Genomic DNA, 22,985 nt, shown 5'->3' with positions numbered 1-22,985 from the left:
CCAGCCACCATGGGGTCAACCTCAAAACAAGTCCAGCAACAGCCCCAGCCACCTTGGGCTCAGCCTCAAGAACAAGTTCAGCAACAGCCCAGCCACCATGGCTCAGCCTCAAGAACAAGCACAGCCCAGCCACCATGGGTTCAACCTCAAGAAACTAAGTCCAAGCAAACAAGACCCCAAGCCACCTGGGCTCAGCCTCAAGAACAAGTTCAGCAACAGCCCCAGCCACCATGGGCTCAGCCTCAAGAACAAGTTCAGCAACAGCCCCAGCCACCTTGGGTTCAGCCTCAAGAACATGTACAGCAACAGCCCCAGCCACCATGGGGTCAACAACCTCAGCCTCCACAACAGGGTTGGCCCCAGGCCCAGGCCCAGCCTCAGCCACCTTGGGTGTCATCACCTCAGCCTCCAATGAATGCATGGACACCACCACAGAGCCAGGCCCAGCCACCACAGCCACCTTGGGCCCAATCAGCCCAACCCCAACCTACAGCTCAGCCCCAACCCCATATGAATACATGGGCCCAAGCACCTGCTCAGGCTCAAGCACAGCTACCCATTAATGCCTGGACCCCAGATCAGAATCAGGATCAGCCAGAGTCACATTGGGCCCAAACAACTCCAACCCAATCCCCATCCCAGCAAAGCTGGCAACAGCCACCTCCACAGCAGACACCCTCACAGCCACCTATGAATGCATGGGCCCCGGCTCAGGCACAGCCTCAGACACACACAAGTACCTGGGCCCCACAACCACAGCAAGCCCCAGTAAATACCCAGACCCCGATGGACAGAGTGTCTCAACCTTCTCCGAAACCTGGGAATGCGCCACAAAATGRTCCCCGTTCTATTCCTCCGCCTCGCCCACAGCGAATGAATTCTTACACGCTTGGAGAAAGGTCATCGTCACCCCTCATCAATCCAATGGCCAGCGTCTTGGTACCAGTGCGAGGCATGGGCTCAGCTTTGTCGATGCCGGCTGTTACAGGGAAAGGAGCCGATTTGTTTGCCAAGAGGCAGTCTCGTATGGAGAAGTATGTCGTGGATTCGGACACTGTGCTGGCAGCCACTGCACAGGCAGCCCAGCAAGCCCAGGCAGCCACTGCGCAGGAAAACAAGGCAAGGTCCACATCGCCCTCTCCCTCCGTACCTCATTCGTGGAAATATTCACCCAATTGCAGAGCTCCCCCTACATCAAATTACAACCCCATACAGTCCCCGTCCTACCCACCAGGGGCCATTAAGCAACCCCCTCCATCTAGCCCTGCGGCCAAAGCCAAGAAAGGGAAAGGCAAACCTGCCTGCAAACCCCTTGCTGTTATAGATGTCATGAAACATCAGCCGTATCAGCTCAATGCCTCCCTTTTCACATATGGCCCAGCAGTGGAGGCTGCCGAGGCTGCCAAGGCCGCTGCACCAAAGCCTGCCCCAGCCCCTGCCCCAGTCCCTCCAAACCAAAACCAACCAATCAGATATGAGAAACTTTCCCCTGTCCAGCCGGCTGGACCAATGAATGCTGCCTATCCACAGCAGCCTCAGCACCCTCAGCAGCCCTATGGGATGGCCCCTCAACCAAACATGCACGATAGTCCCTACCACCAAGTCCCACCTAATGCTTACCAGCCACCTAACAACCCCTACCAGCAAGCTCCTGCTGGCCCTTACCAACAACCATATAATCCCCTTTACCAACAAGCCCCTCCAGCCCCTTATCTACCCCAGCACCAGCACCATCCCCAGCCCCAAGCTCCAAACCCTTCCTACCAACCGACCCCCCAAGGTCCATATCAGCCAGCCCATAGCCCCCCTTACCAAGCAGCACCCCAAGCCCCCTACCAGCCACTACCTCCCAGTACCTATGTGGTCCCCAGCTTTCCGATAGCAGCAAAGCCTGAGTCCATCTCTGGGGGTAGCACCGCTCCAAAGCCCAGGTTCATGGCCAAAAAGAGTTCAGCCCAGGTCTGGAAGCCAGCAGCTGTGGAGAAAGAGTGATTTTGATAGGATGACTAAGTGATATTTGCTTGAAACAACATAAGATCTAGTTAAAATAGACATTCATACAAATGCAATATATTCATAGAAGGCTTTTAAGATGCCTTTTCTCAATATTTTACAGCCAACATATTTAAAAAAAATGATGTCACAATATGACACATTTTAGAATGTCAAATATCATAAGGTTCGGGTGTAGTTTTCCACCAGCTAAGCAAAGTTTGTTTCTTAGCATTAATGCAATGCAAAACACATTGAAAATGAAATATATGATATTGGTATAGCTTATTACTTACCTGAGCCAAAAAATTATAAAATGTAGATTTTTAGGAAAGCCATGAAATGCATTCAATGGACTTATGATGTGAATCAGTGTTGATTCATCAGAGTCTGTGAGCAGGCATTGACAGAATGTGAACAGGTGAGTGTTTATTGCTGAGGGAAAAAAATGGAAATGAGAGTAGATTGAAAGGTGATTTAAGAAAATGTTGGTGATGAGTACTAAGGAGGTGCGTGAGCGAGTGCTAATTTTGAGAATCTCTTCTGCAATATCAACAGTGTATTTGTTAGCTGTTAAGATGTGCAATAATTGTTTGTCAAAATTGACCTTGATGACAAAGAGAAGACTAAATGATTAGTAGCGACTAAAGACGTTTAAAACATGGTAAGGGAGACCAGGACTGGTCAGTTGAAATATATTTAGAGACAGGTTTGAGAACTGTCTGGCTTTATTTGACATATTCTCCTGAGACCCAGTTTTAGATCATTTATACATTTTTTATTACGTTTATTAAGTTTTTGGGGTGAAGAAAAAAACATGTTAAAGGATGTTCACTGTTAGTGGCCATTAGGACTGGGTTGATAGTAAATATGAAAAAATATGAACAATTACAGTAAGTGGGGGCAGTAGGTAAAGAACATAGTTTAGCTCTTATTTAATGTCACATATGATTACATTGTTCAAAAACTCACCAAACTATTCCTGAGATATTTACCTATTAGAAACCATTTGAACATCAAACTCACAAAAATTAGAATTATACAATTACACACACTTACTATGAAATGTGCTAATTGTGATGGTAGGCATTTTGAAGAACCATAAAGAAAAAAAGGATCAAGGTGACACCCCCACACATGTTGTCATTGAAAAGCCCAGAATGTCCTCTCAAAGGTACAACAGGATCTACCACAGTGGCATGTATGGCCTAAGAGATACGGACCAAAAACCAATGTCCATTAGAGAGGACGAAAATGAATTCCTGGATCTTAGGAGGATATGTATGTTTTGTATGTATAGTGAAATTGTTTAGATTTGGTGGATATAATGCTCATATGCTATAATGAATAGGAAACCTGCCGACTTAATTTTAACAAAAATATTCATAAATTACATTGCAAAAAGTTAATGTATTTTATGGAAGTATATAGGTAACTGCCAAAATAAAGGAAACACGAGTAAATGAGGGATACAAAGTATATTGAAAGCAGGTGCTTCCACACGGGTGTGGTTCCTGAGTTAATTAAGAAATGTTCATCTCATCATGCATAAGGTCATGTATAAAAAATGTCCAGTTGCCCATTCTTTTGGATACCACGGCTAGAAGAGATCTTAGTGACTTTGAAAGAGGGGTCTCAAAGGAGCATAGGGGGTTTAAAGGGTGTGTGTGTGTGTGTGTGTGTGTGTGTGTGTGTGTGTGTGTGTGTGTGTGTGTCTGCGTGTGCGTGTGCGATTGCGCGTTTTTTAGGCCCCCATCTCTTAGAGGTGGAATGTACTTGGACGAATGTAGGATGTAGATCGTGTACAATTTCCTTCAGCGTCTTCCAAAGACCCTACTTGAATGGTTTGGTTTTATTTTAAACTTTTTACCAGCTGTTGCGTCATGTTAGGTTCCTACATTTAAACTGTCCAATGTCACAGATTATATGTTTGTGTGTAGTGAGAGCTGTTGGTTTGGGAGGGTTAGTAGGCTTGAATTTCACCTACACGAATGGCAGTCACTCACTACCTCTCTAGCTTTGGCCTACAAATGATTGTCTTTCTCACTTTTCTGATTTCAGCTTTGCATCCTTTTTCTATGTTTCTGTCCACCTGCTTTGATTTTACATAATGCCAAAAAACAAACATCATTAAAGGGATATTTAAATAAGCACAGTTACAGAAAAAAAGGCGAGTTAGGATGAACCACCCTGTAATGTTAAGGTATAATTTCGTATAGGGTTGCTTCCTTTCGTTCTTGAAGTTGTTTCTTTTTCATTGTCTTTTGTGTGTTTCTTCTTCATAGTGCACTTCCTGTAAGATTCACATTGGAGCAATTAAAATGTATTTTATCCTTCTGTTTGCGTTTCCTTGGTTGGTCTCTTCTGCATTTTTTAGATCCCATTCCGTTTGTTACTCTCTACTTTTCCTCTACACCTTCTTTCTGCCTGGCACAACATTGTTCCCACTTTGTCACCACTTCGCCATATTTTCTGTACAAAAGAAATGACCACACCCACACAATTAAAACATGCATTCATTGTTTTGTTACTTRTTTACTCAAATATGACAACGGATGGATTGTAGGTTTAGATTTACAAAACTGCAACACATCTTGTACTATTTTCAGTCATAGCAAAATACAAATCATACTTGAAATAATCACAGCCGAAGGGACTTTGAGAAGAGTTAACTAGAACAGAGGAGAAGAAACTTGTGCTGGTAATCCATGTCATCTTCTAAACAACTGACATGTTTACTGGCATAATCAACATGATGTTGTACTGTCAGAGTGGATATAGCTACCACTGTTACCACTGTGTTTTATTATTGTAAATTCAATGGATAGCCAACCACTTTCCAATAATAGCTCACTGCTCGCCTTCTATAAAAGCCTTGTAACCAGCCAGCTGCCCCTGCTTAGAAATCGGATATGTTCCTCACCCAAACTCTAGAGTTCTCTAGAATGCTAGGAAAGTGCTCAAAAGGCACATTATCATCCCTGACCGCATGGTCACTGATTCTGCATCAAGGGTATTTCGATCTTTGACGAGCTCATCGAATTGGAGCTTGGAGTGACCTCATTGGATAAGATTGGAGGATGAGCAAGCTCTGACCTAAATGTTTACCCGTCAGTCTTGCATCATCACGTCGTTTTGGGATCCATGTTAGAGGGGTTGTCAAGGGGAGGTCATCTGTTTAGAGGGAGTCTTAATATCAATCGGTGCCCAGAGCAGGCTGCAGGAACAGGCTATATCGGGTGGAAATTTGATCCCTACTTGAATGACCTGACTAAAAGAGTCCTGTCCTGGCCTGTTGGCTACACCTGCTTCTTAATCTCATGTAGATGTATGTATTTTATGCATGCTAAGGAATACTTATTTAGATGCATGGCAGGTAGTCTAGTGGTTAAGAGTGTTGGTTGAAACGTCGCTGGTTCGAAACCCAGTGACGACTAGGTGAACAATCTGTCGTTGTGCCCTTGAGCAAGGCACTTAACCCCAATTGCTTCTGTAAATCGCTCTGGATAAGACTGTCTGCTAAATGACTAAACTTGACATGTAAAATGTGTTCTACATGCTTGTCCATTTTAATTAATGTATAAACCTCTGTATGAGTTATAGGAAAGTCGRAATCAAGACTAAAACTGGCTGGCTTATAGCTAAGGAATGGGAGAGTTGTAGAATGAACAGAAATGCATTTATTGATGCCCAACGTGTTTCCTGGTAGATTAAATGAGACAAGACCCCAAAATGTGTATGTTGTTCACACATTATGTCTTTGCCAACAAATGCCCTCATCTCAGTATTTTTCATCTGAGGTAGTCAACAGGTAGTAAGTAACAGACAGCGCTTGCTTATAAACCAGTGACGTAGGAGTGGAAAACACAGAAAATATCAAATCCATTTGTAGCACTATCACGACAGACCAGGAAACTCTCTCTTCAATGGCCCCAGCTGCCATGACATCATCAAATTCCTAACGGTGACACACAATGCTAACTGGACTCCCCAATGGTGTGGTAGAGCCAGACTCAATGGTGCCCATCTAAGTTTGACCTTCCATCCCCTACCGTCACCCCCTTCAACCCCAGGCAGACACCCAAGCGTCCCTGGCTGTGGCTGGGAATCAGCGAATCACCCATCATCTCGGATTGTTCTGAAATCGTTAAGATAGGATAAGATAGGCATTCCGGAAACCATATTTTGTTGAAATATAATTGATCTCTGAGACATTAAGCTAACTGATTGCGCCCAAATTGGCAATTTCAATTTATAGGATTCATGTAATATTCAATAACTATAGTACCTAACATCCAAGTTGGACCCAACAAAAATTGTAACAATAACCACGTTTCTAACCACTGTTTTTATGCGAGTAAAGTCATACCGTATAAAAATATCACCAGCTGTGATGGAGATAATTTGTTAATTTGACATGGTGGGATCTTTTTGTGTCGTTATAATTAATTATGCGAGAAATAGCAGTGGAAATGCCTTTATGCGCAAATATTGATATACACTGAACCAAAATATAAACGCAACATGTAAAGTGTTGGTCCCATGTTTCATGAGCTGAAATAAAAAATCCCAGAAATGTTCCATATGCACAAAAAATGTATTTATCTCAGATTTTGTGCACAAATTTGTTTACATCCCTGTTAGTGAGCATTTCTCCTTTGCCAAGATAATCCATCTACCTGACCGGTGTGGCATATCAAGAAGCTGATTAAACAGCATAATCACTACACAGGTGCACCTTTTTCTGTGACAATAAAGGGCCACTCTTGAAATTGTTAAAATGTTTATTTAACTAGGCAAGTCAGTTAAGAACAAATTCTTATTTACAATGAGGGCCTACTGGGGAACAGTGGTTTAACTGCCTTGTTGTCACGTGTGCTCCCTCTCCGGGCTCTAGGTCACCAGGCTGCTAGTTATGGCGCACACCTGTCACCATCGTTATGCGCACCTGCCCGTCATCCAACTGGATTCCATCACCTCCCTGATTCCATTCCCTATATTTGTCACTCATTACARAGGTTCCTTCCCCAGGCGCTATTGTTTCTGTTCCTGTGTCATGTCTGTGCGTTGTTCGTGTTTCTTATTTTGTATTATGTTGTGTTTATTTATTTATTAAAACACTCCCTCCCTGAACTTGCTTCCTGACTCTCAGCACGCTACGTTACGCTTGTTCAGGGGCAGAATGACAGATTTATACCTTGTCAGCTCGGGGATTCAATCCAGCAACGTTTCGGTTAATGGCCCAATGCTCTAACCACTAGGCTACCTGCTGCCCCTAATGTGCAGTTTTGTCGCACAACACAATGCCACAGATGTATCAAGCATTGAGGGAGTGTGCAATTGGCATGCTGAGCTGTTGACAGAGAATTAAATGTTCATTTCTTTACCATAAGTCGCCTCCAATGTCATTTTAGAGAATTTGGCAGTATGGGCAGGCATAAGCTACGGACAATGAACACAATTGCATTTTATCAATGGCAATTTGAAGGCACAAAAACACTGTGATGAGATTCTGAGGCCCATTTTTGTTCAGTATAATAACCATCATATCGAAGTTAACTTGGAGTCATGCGATGAAATGGTGTGTGGTCCTCCCACTACCACTCAGGAAACCATGCACTTTACTAGGCTACAGATGAAATGACTTATGATGAACTTCACAGGGTGGTGAAGTGCACAGTGATCTTGATGCTCCTTTCCAATAGATTTAGAGGGTATGATTCTGGTGACATGATGATCGAAGATTGACTGCTGTTTGACAAATAAGAATCCATAATAATCTCATCCTGTAGACTAGCCAACCCACATTGTATCTGCGAGTTGTTGGCTAGAGCACACATGCCAAGACCAAAGCAGGCACATTTGCTATTTAATGCAACAGTTTTTCTGGAAAAACTATCGGTGCAGTTGAAAATGCTTTGGAAACGCACTGAATTATTTATTTTTTTCAGTACATGAAAACTTAAGCAAAAAAGTACATTGTGTGCACTGTCATCAGGCACTGATTTTTATCCACAACGAGTCCGTTTGGTGGAAACACCACTGGTGGGAAAATGCTCATATTTTCTTTATGTGGATTTTAGAATATTCACATAAAAATCTGTTGCCAGTTGGATGGAAACCTAGCTATTGAGTAAGACATGAGGAATCCAAAGAAGTGGGCAAAAGCCATACACGAATCCCCACACCATTGTGAGAGCATTGGGCCAGTAACAGAAACAACCTGTTGTATTCGGCACATGTCACAAATAAAATTTGATTTGATTTGATAGAAACAATACTCCAAGCCACGGCGCCATACTACCTTTCAAACATAGAGAACTGATACTATATACTCGTTGTTTGGGTTGGATTGGTGTGGGGATCCGTGTATGGCTTAGGTTATCACTCTCTTTCCCCTGTTCCGCTACAAAGTTTCTCCCTGCAGGCAGTCACTGAGTCCGAGGTGCTAAAGGAGCTCCTTAAACTTGACCCCAAAAAAACATCTGGGTCAGATGGTTTAGATCCTTTCTTATTTAAGGTTGCTGCCCCTATCATCGCCAAGCCTACCTCCAACCTTTTTAACCTGTCTCTCCTTTCTGGGGAGGTTCTCATTGCTTGGAAGGCAGCCACAGTTCGTCCTTTATTTAAAGGGGGAGATCAAGCTGATCCTAACTGTTATAGGCCTATTTCTATTTTGCCCTGTTTATTAAAAGTGTTGGAAAAACTTGTCAATAATCAACTGACTGGCTTTCTTGATGTCTATAGTATTCTCTCGGGTATGGACACATCACTGCACTCTATACTCCTCTGTAAACTGGTCATCTCTGTATACCCGTCGCAAGACCCACTGGTGTTTGCCTATTTTTAAAACACTCTTAGGCCTCACTCCCCCCTATCTGAGATATCTACAGCAGCCCTCATCCTCCACATTCAACACCCGTTCTGCCAGTCACATTCTGTTAAAGGTCCCCAAAGCACACACATCCTTGGGTCGKTCATATTTTCAGTTCGCTGCAGCTAGCGACTGGAACGAGCTGCAACATAAKACTCAAACTGGACAGTTTTATCTCAATCATCTTCATTCATTCTTAATCATGGACACTTACTGACAGTTGTGGCTGCTTTGTGTAATGTATTGTTGTCTCTACCTTCTTGACCTTTGTGCTGTTGACTGTGCCCAATAATGTTTGCACCATGTTTTGTGCTGRTACCATGTTGTGTTCCTACCATGTTGTTGTTATGTTGTGTTGCTACCATGCTGTGTAGTCATGTGTTGCTGCCTTGCTTTGTTGTTGTCTTAGGTCTCTCTTTATGTAGTGTTGTTTTGTCTCTCCTGCTGTGATGTGTGTTTTGTCCTATATCTATATTGTTTTTATTTGTTTATTTTAATCCCAGGCCCCCGTCCCCACAGGAGGCCTTTTGCCTTTTGGTAGGCCGTCATTGTGACTAAGAATTTGTTCTTAACTGACTTGCCTAGTTCAATAAAGGTTAAATAGAATAAATAAATAAAAACCGTGAAATACTTACTTACAAGCCCTTAACCAACAATGCAGTTCAAGAAAGAGAGTTAAGAAAATATTAGCTAAATAAACTATGTAAATAGTTCAGGTGGCCATTTGATTAATTGTTCAGCAGTCTTATGGCTTGGGGTTAGAAGCTGTTAAGGAGCCTTTTGGACCTAGACTTGGTGCTACAGTACCGCTTGCCGTGCGGTAGCAGAGAGAACTGTCTATGACTTGGGTGACTGGAGTCTTTGACAATTTTTGGGGCCTTCCTTCCTTCTGAGCAATATATTCTCAGTAAATTTGTTTATGTTTTTTTACCTGTTAGTCATTGAAGTTATTGGGTTTATGTCCTATCCTATATCCTGATATTGCCAGGTTCTGACCACTAGATGGTGCTGTTCCTGCTATTAGGTGATTTTTAAAGAACCCCCCCTCCTCCTATTGTTAAAGGGTTAGTTCACTCAAATCACAAAACACATATTGGTTACCCGTTAACCAGTCGATGGAAAAAGTATGACAGCAACCCATGCTTTGGTTTTGTTTACCTGGCCACTGTTTCAAAAGCAAACTTTTCAGCATTTGTGGCACAAATCCAACTCAAGTCAATAGTACCTATATTAGCATTTTCACACTTCATTTTCAAATCATCTATAAGTAACATCATTGAGTTACACAATACATTTGTTGATACAGGAAGTGTGAAAATATAGGTACAATTGAGTTGCATTGGATTTGTGATACAAATGCTAAAAAGTTAGCATTTGAAACAGTGACCATGTAAACAAAACCAAAGCATGGGTTGCTGTCATACCTGGTCCATTGACTGCTTACACGAAAACCAATATGTAATTTGGGTGAACTATAAAAAAGAATAACCTAATTTCAGGATCAACACAATCTAGTGGTCAGTATCAGTATGAGACATAAACCCAACAACTTCAATTACTAATTTCTCTGAACAGTGGGAAAAATCATTACAAAATTAATTGAGAATACATTACATAGGATGAAGAAACAATCCTCAGAGCCGCAGCTCCATTCTACTTGTCAAACATAGAGAACTGATAGTATATACTCGTTGTTGGGGTGGGATTGGCGTGGGGTGTGGAAGGTCCGTGTTTTTTTTGTTGGACCATTTCTTTGGATTCCTCATGTCTAACTCATTATTAGAAAAAAGTTTGGTCCAAATCGAATGTTAGGTACTATATTTATTGAATATTATATTCATCAGTTAACCTCATTTTCTCAAAGATAAAAATATATTTCAACAAAAGAATGTTGCAGGAATGCTAATCTTATCTGTTTCTAACAACAGAAACGATATTAGAACAATCTGAGATGGTGGCTGTCAATCTTCTTTCTTGTGCTTTTTGAGGTGCAACAGTGTATCCCAACAAACAAATATACTAAATGTAATAAAGGCAATATCAATACAAAAGTACAAATCCCCTATTTATTTATTTTTTACCTTTTTTTCCTCCCCAATTTTGTGATATCAAATTGATAGTTACAGTCTTGTCTCATCGCTGAAACTCCCCTATGGACCCGGGAGAGGCAAAGGTCAAGAAACACGACCCTGCCAAGCCGCACTGCTTATTGACACACTGCTTACTCAACCCAGCCGCACCAATGTGTTGGAGGAAACACCTTCCAGCTGGAGACCGAAGTCAGCTTGCAGGTGCTTGGCCCTCCACAAGGAGTCGCTAGAGTGCGATGGGACAAGGAAATTCCGGACGCCCAAACCCTCCCGAACCCAGACGACGCTGGGCCAATTGTGCACCGCCTTATGGATCGCCCGGTCACAGCCGGCTATGACACAGCCTGGGATTGAACCCGGTTCTGTAGTGAGACCTCAAGCACTGCAGTGCCTTAGATCACTGCGCCACTCAGGAGGCCATACAAATCCTCTTTAACATAATTCTTAGAATTAAATATGAGCTTACATTGTCTACTAATCTATTTAAGCCCATTCATATGTGTCCCAGTCCAAATAATGACAGCTGGATCACAAAGACAGCTGGATCTTTGATTCCTCTTACAGCTTACAGGTTATCTTGACTAAACAAGTTATTCATTGAATTTTGCCCTAAAATTACTCAAATTTAGCTGCAATTGACTTCACTCTCTTGCCGTCCTATGAGTCACAAGTTTCTATAGGAGCTGATCTTATTGGCTGTTCTACACATATTCACCAGATGGCAGCACACTCCCTTCTGAGCGGTTTGAATTACAGGAAGACTGTTTTGATCATACAAGAGATGCTGCCAGCATTGCCCACTCGACACATTACCTCCGCCTGTGCAGGCATTCTAATGGGGACTTAAAAGGACCCTGGTCTTTGATACAACGAGAGGGACAAGATAACAGCCCTTGGGGAGATTTGCTGATTCATTGAGATACCTTAAAAGTGAAGCATGTAATCCACAAAGCCAGTCAGATCCAATTTAAATAAGCTAAATGTGACTTTCAATGGAAACACATACTCATGAGTCAATTGTTCTGAGAAATCAAAAGACCGTCTAGGTGTTGGAATTGTGACAATACAAAATGGTGAAGTAGCCTCCTTGAGTAGTCATCCTCTATCAAGTTGCATCATATGATTGTGGTAGTTTTCTTCCTTTAGAACATTGCAGCATGAATGTTAACTCCTAAAAGATTTGGATTACCAAAATACTCCTCACATGATGTAGGACTAATGCTGTGTTATTTCCATTTACTCAAGAGAACACAAACAAATGATTTATAACATAACAAATGTGAGATGGGGTAAACATCTAATTGCTTTAGTTAGATTCTCGAATAATAATAATAATATACCACATCAAAAAAATTACTTAAAAGATGACCTAACATAAGTTTTTTAGTTAAACATTATTGTGCTGCATGAGACTGAAGAGCATACTGGAGATTATATGTGGGTCTTAGGAAGCTCAAAGGAAGCTCTCAAAATTTGTCAAAGCCATTTTCAAAGTTAAACTCTGCTATTTGTTAGTAGTCAGACAAGAATCTCAAAATCTGCCTCTGTCTGAAGTAAACATGTCTGAATGTCCCTTTTCCAGGAGTTTGGCCGGAGCTACACTCTGTCCCCACCCGTCGCCAAAGCACCATCGCTGGGCCTCCGGTCATCGTCTGGATCCCCCTTTCCCTCATACAAACCCCTGGTACAGGCCTCGTCTGCTCAGGCCCCCCCGGGGAGGCAGACGTCATGGCTGGACAGGAGTCACAAGCCTCCTTCCCCCTGGGAGGCCGCAGCCCACCACCCCATGGGCCTGGTTGACGAGGCCTTCGCCTTCCAGAACCTCCAGCAGGCCATCGCCTTCAACGTGCGCTCGGCTGCCCAGCGCAAGCTACTCCCTGAGCCCCCTGCCGAGTGGAAGGCTAGGGTGTCTGACGATCCTCCCAGGAAGACTGAGGTATGGAACCCGAACCAAAGATGGAACAAGAGACAGAGCTGGGGTCAGAGCCAGAGTCAGAGCCAGGGTCAGAACCAGGATCAGAGTCGGAGTTACAGCAGAGTTATGCCTCCGTTCCTGTCCCCGACCAAGAGCATAGCCTCGGCCCCCGCCGGTCCGACTGGCTACAGGTCCCTGCCCAGACAGTGGCAGCCACAGAGGTCCCTGACTGAGACCCACATCGGGCCCTCTGGGGCTATTCATGGGTACGGAAGGCCCCCTGGGGGCCAGCAGCAGCCGAGCTACAGATCTGTGTACCACACTAACTGGAGCTGGAGACGCTAGAGGCAGACAAACATGATGGTTACTTCATAACAAGACCAAAAAGTAACTCCAGAATATTCAGATGAAGCTGGTAATTGTGGCCATATATATCACCATTAAATACAACTTGGGACAATGGGATAACATATTGATTGAGGAGAGTGAGGGGCTAGTTATTAAGTTTGTGATGTGGACAGGAGAGAGTTTAAGAGGGAGGTCTGTTTTAGATCTGCTTATTCGGTTTCACTGAGAATACTGCTAGGAGTATACAGATGATGACATTACCGCACCAGAATTTAGTTGAGAGAGACAGACTGTTGCATTGCATTCAAGTACGCATAAATGCCAGACAGATTAAGCCAGTAAATGTTTTGGTATTGGGGACACTGTCAATGATGGTTCTATTTTAGCAAATGGGCCACTATTGAGTTTAACTTTATCAAGTTTTCATTGGACAGAAATCAATGAGTGATTGACGGTGCAATTCCACCCTTCTTTTTGCTTCAGAGGCTTTCATTTCATCCAACACTGAGGCGATAGTGGCATTCAAAGTAAGTGAAATCAATAGTATTTCTTTAGAGGACGTAATGGGCATAAAGTATGTTGTAAGGCAGAATGTGTAATTGTCATGTATAGAAATGAACGGATAGGAGTAATGAATGGACAGGTACACTGAACAAAAATATAAACGCAACATGTGAAGTGTTGGTTCCATGTTTCATGAGCTGAAATAAAAGATCCCAGAAATGTTCCATAGGCACAAAAAGCTTATTTCTCTCAAATTTTTGTGAGCATTTCTCCTTTGCCAAGATAATCCATCCACCTGACAGGTGTGGCATATCAAGAAGCTGATTAAACAGCATGATTATTACACAGGTGCACCTTGTGCTGAGGACAATAAAAGGCCACTCGAAAATGTGCAGTTTTGTCACACAACACAATGCCACAGATGTCTCAAGTTTTGATGTAGCATGCAATTGGCATGCTGACTGCAGGAATGTCCATCAGAGTTGTTGCCAGATAATTTGATGTTAATGTCTCTACCATAAGCCACCTCCAACATCGTTTTAGAGAATTTGTCAGTACGTCCAACCGGCTTCACAACCGCAGACCACGTGTATGGCGTTGTGTAGGCGAGTGGTTTGCTGATGTCAACATTGTGAACAGAGTGCCCCATGGTGGAGGTGGGGTTATGTTATGGGCAGGCATAAGCTACAGACAACGAACACAATTGCATTTTATCGATGGCAATGTAAATGCACAGAGATACCGTGACGAGATCCTGAGGCCCATTGCTGTGCCATTCATCCGCTGCCATCACCTCATGTTTCAGCATGATAATGCACGGCCCCATGTCACAAGGATCGGTGCACAATTCCTAGATGCTGAAGATTTGAGTTCTTCCATGGCCTGCATACTCACCAGACATGTCACCCATTGAGCATGTTTGGGATGCTCTGGATTGATGTGTTTCAATTCCTGCCAATATCCAGCAATTTTGCACAGCCATTGAAGTGGAGTGGTACAATATTCCACAGGCCACAATCAACAGACTGATCAACTTGATGCGAAGGAGATGTGTCGCGCTGCATAAGGCAAATGGTGGTCACACCAGATACTGAGTGGTTTTCTGATCCACGCCCCTACCTTTTTTTAAGGTACTGTGTCAGTGGCCAACAGATGTATATCTGTATTCCCAGTCATGTGAAATCCATAGATTAAGGCCTAATGAATTTATTTAAATTGACTGATTCCTTATATGAACTGTTACTCAGTAAAATCTTTGAAATTGTTGCATGTTGCGTTTGTATTTTTGATAAGTATATATTTGTGTCAAAGACCTTGAATACTGTGGGAAGTATAACTGCTATGTTTGCTGTGCATCATACAGACCACCCACTCTCACCAATGAACACAACACAAGGTCAGTGTGAAATTGCGGAGCAGTACAATAATGTGTGTCGACAAGCTAAAACCTAGTACGATAGCATTAGTTGATAGGACACTAAAGCTGTGAGAAACACACAGCATAACACAGGTGCTATGATAGTGGTTGGTGGCATTAGATACAAAAGGGTCAGGTTTGATGGTTTTATGATGTTGAAGTTGTGGATGTATTTACTTTGCATCCTGATTTTTGTGGTGTTTGTGTACTCGCATGTCTTGTCAAACGAAATGCGTCAATATGATGCTGGGAAATGCTTAGGGAGTCAATTAAAGCCAAGTAAACCGTTTTACATCCAGAGCAAGGAGCTACGAACACAGGGCTGAACACTGATCTGGGATATTAATCACATCTCAAACATCCATATAAATCATAAATATTTAGGTAAGTCCTTTAGAAGACTTTACATAAATATATCAAGGCCAAGATTTCAACAATTACTGCATAGTGAGAAGAAAAACTGCTGATGCATTATGGGTCTAAACCAGGCTTAAAACTTGTGAAATTGATACATCTATAACTCAGCAAGTTGGGAAGACAGGTTATTAAGTAAGCTCTCCACTTAGAGAGATTAATTCATTATTTTCACTGGCTGCCTTTTATGTACTACATGAACATGTGGCAGAGAACAAGGGTTGTGTCCCAAATGGCACCCTATTCCCTTATTAGTGCACTACATTTGACCAGGGTAGATCGGGGGCTCTGGTCAAAAGTAGTGAACGATATAGGGAATGAAGGGGAGAGCATCATTTTATCCAACAGGACATTCTTTCTCCTGCAAGATATTTTTCCAAGTGATTACACTGTGGGTACCTGGAAAAATAATCTCCAGGTATGTAACAGTGTTAACACCAGGTACATTAGAGAGAATAGAGTGAGGGATGGAAATGATGTTCTTGGACATTGATATTTGCTGTTGTCCGTGGCTGGTGAGAAATAGGCTTCAAGCAAATAGATCATGTAGAATAGAGTAGAAAATGAATGATTGTATTTGAATTATTTGGTCATGGATGTGTATGAAGTTGAAATTGTGAGATACATCACATGCGTTTGTCTGTGTTGCGTATTTCTTTCATTCATGTTCATAGCAGGCCTTCCAATTGTATGTGTGAATTCTGAATGTTCATGTATCATCTCTTATTATTGCAAGATTTGAAATTCTTGTCTCACAGAGTGGACACTAATATCTCTCTATCYTGTCATTTTAGATGCCCACTGTATTTGTGGCATCAGCAATGATATGTTTGAGTGATGTTTTCGTGGTTTTTCTTTTTTGTTTATTTTACACAAACACTTTCTGTCCAAACAATTAGCCAATGTCTGTTTGAACTGTATAATTCCTGAAGTTCAAAGTGTACTTTTCGTTGATTTTGATTTCTTCATTTGATTTCAGTAGGCTACTATTCTGAGCTGTATGAGGCATTTTGGAAAATAAAAAAGCATTGGCCTACTGACTAACTATTTGTATTGTTGTGTTGTTGTGGGACTGACATGTTTCTGCAGACTGGTCTCATAGACTAGACTTACCATACTAAACGCAAATCCGGGACACTCAAATTAGTATGATATGTTACTTTTGATATGCTTACATAAGATAGAACAGCACCAACCGGTCGCCAAACATTTCTGTAAAAAACTCAATGATAAAGCCTTGCGTTCCTATTTATTATATTCGTTTCGCACTGTTGGCGGTAGGTGCACTTGATTCAGCAGCCCTACCTCCGGGAAGGACTATTTCATGTGTCTGAAGGTAGAACGCACAGCAAAGTTAATACTGTGTGATTTCAAAACCATGACTAGAAAGATACTCAAGGAATATAGAAAAGAGCTGCTGTTTTTATGAGTAAGTTCATGACTAAGTTCTTATTCAGCACTGTCAACACTGTTCAACCCTTTTATAAGCCATAAAATGTGTGTTCTCCCTCCTTCCACTCACGCTACAACCAACACTGCAGCTGCACTGAATGACTATAGCAAAGTGTGCCGATAAGCTTGCGTTATTATTAACGGATTGTGTCTATTTTAGTTTTGAGTTTTGACATCAGCTGGAAGACTGTGTCCTCTTTTCTCAGTACAGGGAGGAGGGAGAGCGGAGGGACGATGAGTCAGGTGAGAGGTAGCCTCACTGCTGCCCCCTCCCTCCCCTCAGACTAACCATCAGATATGGGCCATCAAATTAAACAAATTATTATGCTCACTCAGCTGTGCCTCACAGGTAATACTACAAATTATCTATGATCATATACCTACATTTAAAAAAAATAGAATAAAAAAATGATATGAGAAGAACAACATTGGCAGGGCAATTCAAGCATAGACAATATGCAGTGATAATGTATTGGGCCTATAGCCTACTGCACAAACCTCATCGCTACAGAACTGTTTTTAATTGGTTAATAGTGCATAGGCTTATGTTTTCTAAGTCATATTTTAAAAACTCTGAGCGGCAGATCTCTGCTTGCAAGTGATCTTGACTCAGAAAAGGTTGGTGGCAACTGAGATAGAAGGTTTCTTAACAAGGCAAAAACAAAAGGAGGCTGGTTGGTTGGTTGGTTGGGGTGGATGGGTGGGTGGGTGTATAACGCAGTGGGCATATAACATCTAGCAACCCAAATGTTGTGTGTTTGAATCATCACAGAAAATGTTTGCATTTTATCTAATTAGCAACTAATTAGCTGTATCACAACCGGCTGTGATTGGGAGTCCCATAGGGCTGCGCACAATTAGCCCAGCGTCGTCTGGGTTTGGCCGGTGTAGGCCGTCATTGTAAATAAGAATTTGTTCTTAACTGACTTGCCTAGTTAAATAAAGGTTAAATAAAAACATTTAGAAACATTTATTCAAAATAAATTACCTTTTAGCTACTTTGTATGTTAGCTAACCCTTTCCCTAACCCCTAGATCTAGCTAACATTAGCACTAGCCACCTAGCTAACATCAGCCAAAACAAATTGGGATTCGTAACATATCATATGTTTAGCAAATTCGTAACATATTGTACGTGTTGCAAATTCAGAAAACATTTTCTACGAATTGCAATTCGTAACATATTGTATGAATTGTAATTCATAACATATTGTATGAATTGTAATCCATAACATATCATATGAAATGGATGATGGACATCCACAAATTAATACTTACCATATGAAATGTTACATATCATATTAAATGGAGTGTCTCAGATTTAGAGACAGAATAATACAAAATGTTCTGAGACAACATTGGTTTCTAAGTTACTCTATTTCAATTAATTCCAGTTGTCATCTAGATATCATCAAACATTTGAATGTAGTCACTACATTGTTGTTTTTGTGCTACTGGTAGACAATTTATATATTTATAGGGGACAATGCACATTAATCAACATCAATATTACAAAAATGCAACATCTGTGACAATGTGCCAGGGTTAGCCAAAAGCTAATTCGCACCCTGTGTCCCTGGGCAGGTAACGGCCTTTACACAACCACTATACAAATACTCACTAAATCAATACAAAATACAAAAACATTGCATCCAATAAAATATAATTCTAACAACAACAACACTATCATCAACTGTCGTCTTACATATGAGGAACCACAGATAGCTCATGTGTACAGGTTTGGATAAATTTGAGCCATGTTTTCAGTTTAAATGTAAAAATATAATAATCAGTGCAGCTTCTGAAGTCCATGGACATTGCATTCCAGTATATTGTAGCTCTAACAGAGAAGGCCGATTAACCGATTTTACTGTGTCGAAAAGGGACAACGCAATCCCCTCTAGTTACTGCCCTTGCTATCCTGGAGGTGCTTTCCTTGAGCATGATGTGCCGGCATAGGGGTGGAGGGGCAAGACCATGTAGGATCTTAAAGACAAGGCTTGCATCTACAGTTGAAGTCGGAAGTTTACATACACTTAGGTTGGAGTCATTAAAACCCGTTTTTCAACCACTCCACAACTTTCTTGTTAACAAACTATAGTTTTGGCAAGTCGGTTCGGACATCTACTTTGTGCATGACACAAGTCATTTTTCCAGTAATTGTTTACAGATAGATTATTTCACTTATAATTCACTGTATCACAATTCCAGTGAGTCAGAAGTTTACATACACTAAGTTGACTGTGCCTTTAAARAGCTTGAAAATTCAAGAAAATTATGTCATGGCTTTAGAGGCTTCTGATAGGCTAATTGACATAATTTGAGTCAATTTGAGGTGTACCTGTGGATGTATTTCAAGGCCTACCTTCAAACTCAGTGCCTCTTTGCTTGGAAAACCAAAAGAAATCAGCCAAAACCTCAGAAAAAAATTGTAGACCCCCACAAGTCTGGTTCATCCTTGGGAGCAATTTCCAAACGCCTGAAGGTACCACGTTCATCTGTACAAACAATAGTAAGCAAGTATAAACACCATGGGACCACGCAGCCATCATACCGCTCAGGAAGGAGACGCGTTCTGTCTCCTAGAGATGAACGTACTTTGGTGCGAAAAGTGCAAATCAATCCCAGAACAACAGCAAAGGACCTTGTGAAGATGCTGGAGGAAACAGGTACAAAAGTATATATATCCACAGTAAAACGATTCCTATATCGACATAACCTGAAAGGCCGCTCAGCAAGGAAGAAGCCACTGCTCCAAAACCGCCATAAAAAAGCCAGACTACGGTTTGCAACTGCACATAGGGACAAAGTGGCAGCATCATGTTGTGGGGGTGCTTTGCTGCAGGAGGGACTGGTGCACTTCACAAAATAGATGGCATCATGAGGAGGGAAAATAATGTGGATATTGTGGCATACAGCAGGTCAGCCACCAGGGGGAGACTCGTTGAGGCCTGGTGAAAGATGGAGTTTACATCACGAGGTGATGGCTCCCTCTGCTGGACGTGCCATGTCTCGATGGGCTCTCCGGCCAGGACTAATTGGGGCTGATTGTGGTTGGTGAGTCAATCAAGGACTGATTGCTCACCAGCTGTACGTGTCCCATAAAGCTGCCAGAAGGGCAGCACATCAGAGAAGGGACGAAGAAAGGTAACTCCTGTATAGTTGGGTACGGTTCCAGAGATAAAAGGAGGAAGCGCAGTTTTTGTTCCCCACAGGATACAGCAAGACCTGGAGGCCAGAAGACGGTCTCATGGGGAAGATATGGTTTGTCATTCAAATAAACACCCTTGAAACCGAGCTAATCCTACTCTGTCCGTGTCTGTTCTGTGTAAACGTTTTGACCAAACCCCCTGGTCTGCCACAATATATTGAAGCAACATCTCAAGACATCAGTCAGGACGTTAAAGCTTGGTTGGAAATGGGTCTTCAAAATGGACAATGACACCAAGCATACTTCCAAAGTTGTGGCAAAATGGCTTAAGGACAACAAAGTTAAGGTATTGGAGTGGCCATCACAAAGGCCAACCCTCAATCCTATAGAACATTTGTGGGCAGAACTGAAAAAGCGTGTGTGAGCAAGGAGGCCTACAAACCTGACTCAGTTACACCAGCTCGGTCAGGAGGAATGGGCCAAATTTCACCCAACTTATTGTGGGAAGCTTGTGGAAGGCTACCTGAAACGTTTGACCTAAGTTAAACTATTTAAATGCAATGCTGCCAAATGCTAATTGGGTGTATGTAAACTTCTGACCCGCTGGGAATGTGATGAAAGAAATAAAAGCTGAAATAAATCATTCTCTCTACTATTATTCTAACATTTCACATTCTTAAAATAAAGTGGTGATCCTAACTGACCGAAGACAGGGAATTTTTATTCTGATTAAATGTCAGGAATTGTGAAAACGGAGTTTAAATGTATTTGGCTATGGTGTATGTAAACTTCCGACTTCAACTGTACATACTGCTTAAAGCTATTCAGACTAAAAATATTATGTTTGTAAATGATATCACAATGGTGATAACTGTTTGGTTTATCAAAAATCTTAAGTGTTTGTTTGTAGAGTGATTCAATTGGTTTCAGAATAGCAGCTCCTACTTGTGACCAGCATGTGAGGCAATATCTCAGATGTGAGAAAATCATAGCATGCATATATAGTTTGGCGGCCTCCAGAGGAAGGAAAGGTCTTATAAACCTAAGGTTGGACAATCCAAACTTGACCGTGTTAACCACCTTCTTCACATGTTTCTTCAATGTCAAGCTGGAGTCCAAAATGATGCCGAGATACATGAAGTTAGACACAACTTTCAGATCCTCTCCATTAACAAGAACAGCTCATTGGGAAGAATCAATGGATTTCTTAGAGAAGTGCATACTGTCTTGTCGATATTTAAATGCAGGCACGAATTAGGCATCCATTTAGAAACATGTACCATAGCTTCAGTTAACTTGTTAACAACTAGTTAACATCGTCTGCATGTTAACTTGTGGGCAAGCAGGTGGGAGATCATTTATATAGATTTCAAACAGAAGGGGGCCTAATATTGACCCTTGTGGGACCCCAATGTTATAGTAAAGAGAGTCCGACTGAGTGTCCCCCAAACGAACCCTTTGACTTCTGTTTGTCAGATAGGAATAAATCCATGTGTTGCTAACGTATGTGTGCAGCTCTGTGCTTGATGTTTAGTCACTTCAAGTCATACACTATATATCCATAAAGCCCCACAGTGGACAAGTCATAATAGCCATACAACCTAGAGGTCAAACACGGAAATGGTTCCAATCACTTTTAAACCCTTCATTATTCCCATAGGGGAATTTAGAACCACTTCAAACAAGTACTATGTTTCATGTAAGCTTTCCCTGGCGTGACTTTTTGATAACCATGTAAATCTCTCGGACAAGATGACTTTTAATAAATTTAGTTCAATTTACTCAGATTCGAAAATGCTAATTAGCATCAAAGTAGACATGCACGAATACAAATCCGTGCAAGCTCCTCCATGTCATCTCTAGCTGACACCTTTGCTGTCAGCTAGCTAGCTACCTTGACTCAAAATGAAATATATATTGAACATTTTCATTTACTGTTCAATATTTTATTTAACTAATATTTGATGTCTTATTTATGCATTTGGTCTTGTACCAAATACTATCCTAGTAGCAGTTAGCTATTTACAAAGTGGCATGAATACTAGGCAAGTTTTTTGCAAAGAAGCTAGCTATCTACCTAGATGATATTAGCAACATACCCTTATTGTACCAGTTCCGCTTCTCCTTCAGCCGGTGGAGGTCTATATTTAATCCCTTCTGCCAGCTATATGAACGAGATTAAATCTATTTCAATTAACGGTATCCGAATGCACTGCTGTATTAAAGCAATTCAGAACTAAATTGTTGACATGTTCTGTTGCAGACAAAGCCAGATTAACTAATTGCAGAATGTATCCATAATCATGAATGAATAAGCATATTTATTTGACAAGAATGCACCTAGACGGCCTCCTGAGCAGTGTAGTGGTCTAAGGCAATGCATTGCAGTGCTTGAGGTGTCACTTCAGACCCTGGTTCGATCCCAGGCTGTGTCACAGCCGGCCGTGCCCGGGAGACCCATGAGGTGGCGCACAATTGGACCAGCATCGTCCGGGTCAGGAGAGAGTTTGGCCGGCCGGGATTTTCTTGTCCCATCGCGCTCTAGCGACTCCTTGTGGCGGGCCTGCAAGCTGGCTTCGGTCGCCAGCTGGACGGTGTTTCCTCCGACACATTGGTGCGGCTGGCTTCCGGGTTAAGCGAGCAGTGTGTCAAGAAGCAGTGTGGCTTGGCAGGGTCGTGTTTCGGAGGATGCATGGCTCTCGACCTTCGCCTCGCCTGAGTCCTTTGGGGAGTTGCAGCGATGGGACAAAACTGTAWCTACCAATTGGGGAGAAAAAGGGGTAAAYMTTTTTTTTAAAGAATGCACCTGTCAAACACCTGAACTGCAAC

The 22,985-nt window shown here is 42.0% G+C and overlaps 1 protein-coding gene across 1 annotated transcript in view; it reads left to right on the top strand.

The window, feature by feature from the left end:
• Positions 1–16,598, top strand: part of LOC111960181 (synaptopodin-2-like) — a 64,036-nt gene extending 47,438 nt beyond the window's left edge. Inside the window, exons 5-6 of the mRNA XM_070437807.1 lie at positions 64–1,988; positions 12,526–16,598. Coding sequence (XP_070293908.1) covers positions 64–1,988; positions 12,526–13,216 — 2,616 coding nt within the window. The 3' untranslated portion in view covers positions 13,217–16,598. The remainder of the gene's footprint in view (positions 1–63; positions 1,989–12,525) is intronic.
• The last annotated feature ends 6,387 nt before the right edge of the window (positions 16,599–22,985 follow it).

This window comes from Salvelinus sp. IW2-2015, linkage group LG37 (genome assembly GCF_002910315.2).
Source record: "Salvelinus sp. IW2-2015 linkage group LG37, ASM291031v2, whole genome shotgun sequence".
NCBI lineage: Eukaryota > Metazoa > Chordata > Actinopteri > Salmoniformes > Salmonidae > Salvelinus > Salvelinus sp. IW2-2015.
The sequence above is the reverse complement of the archived record's forward strand: the minus strand, read 5'-3'. Positions and strand labels throughout refer to the sequence as shown.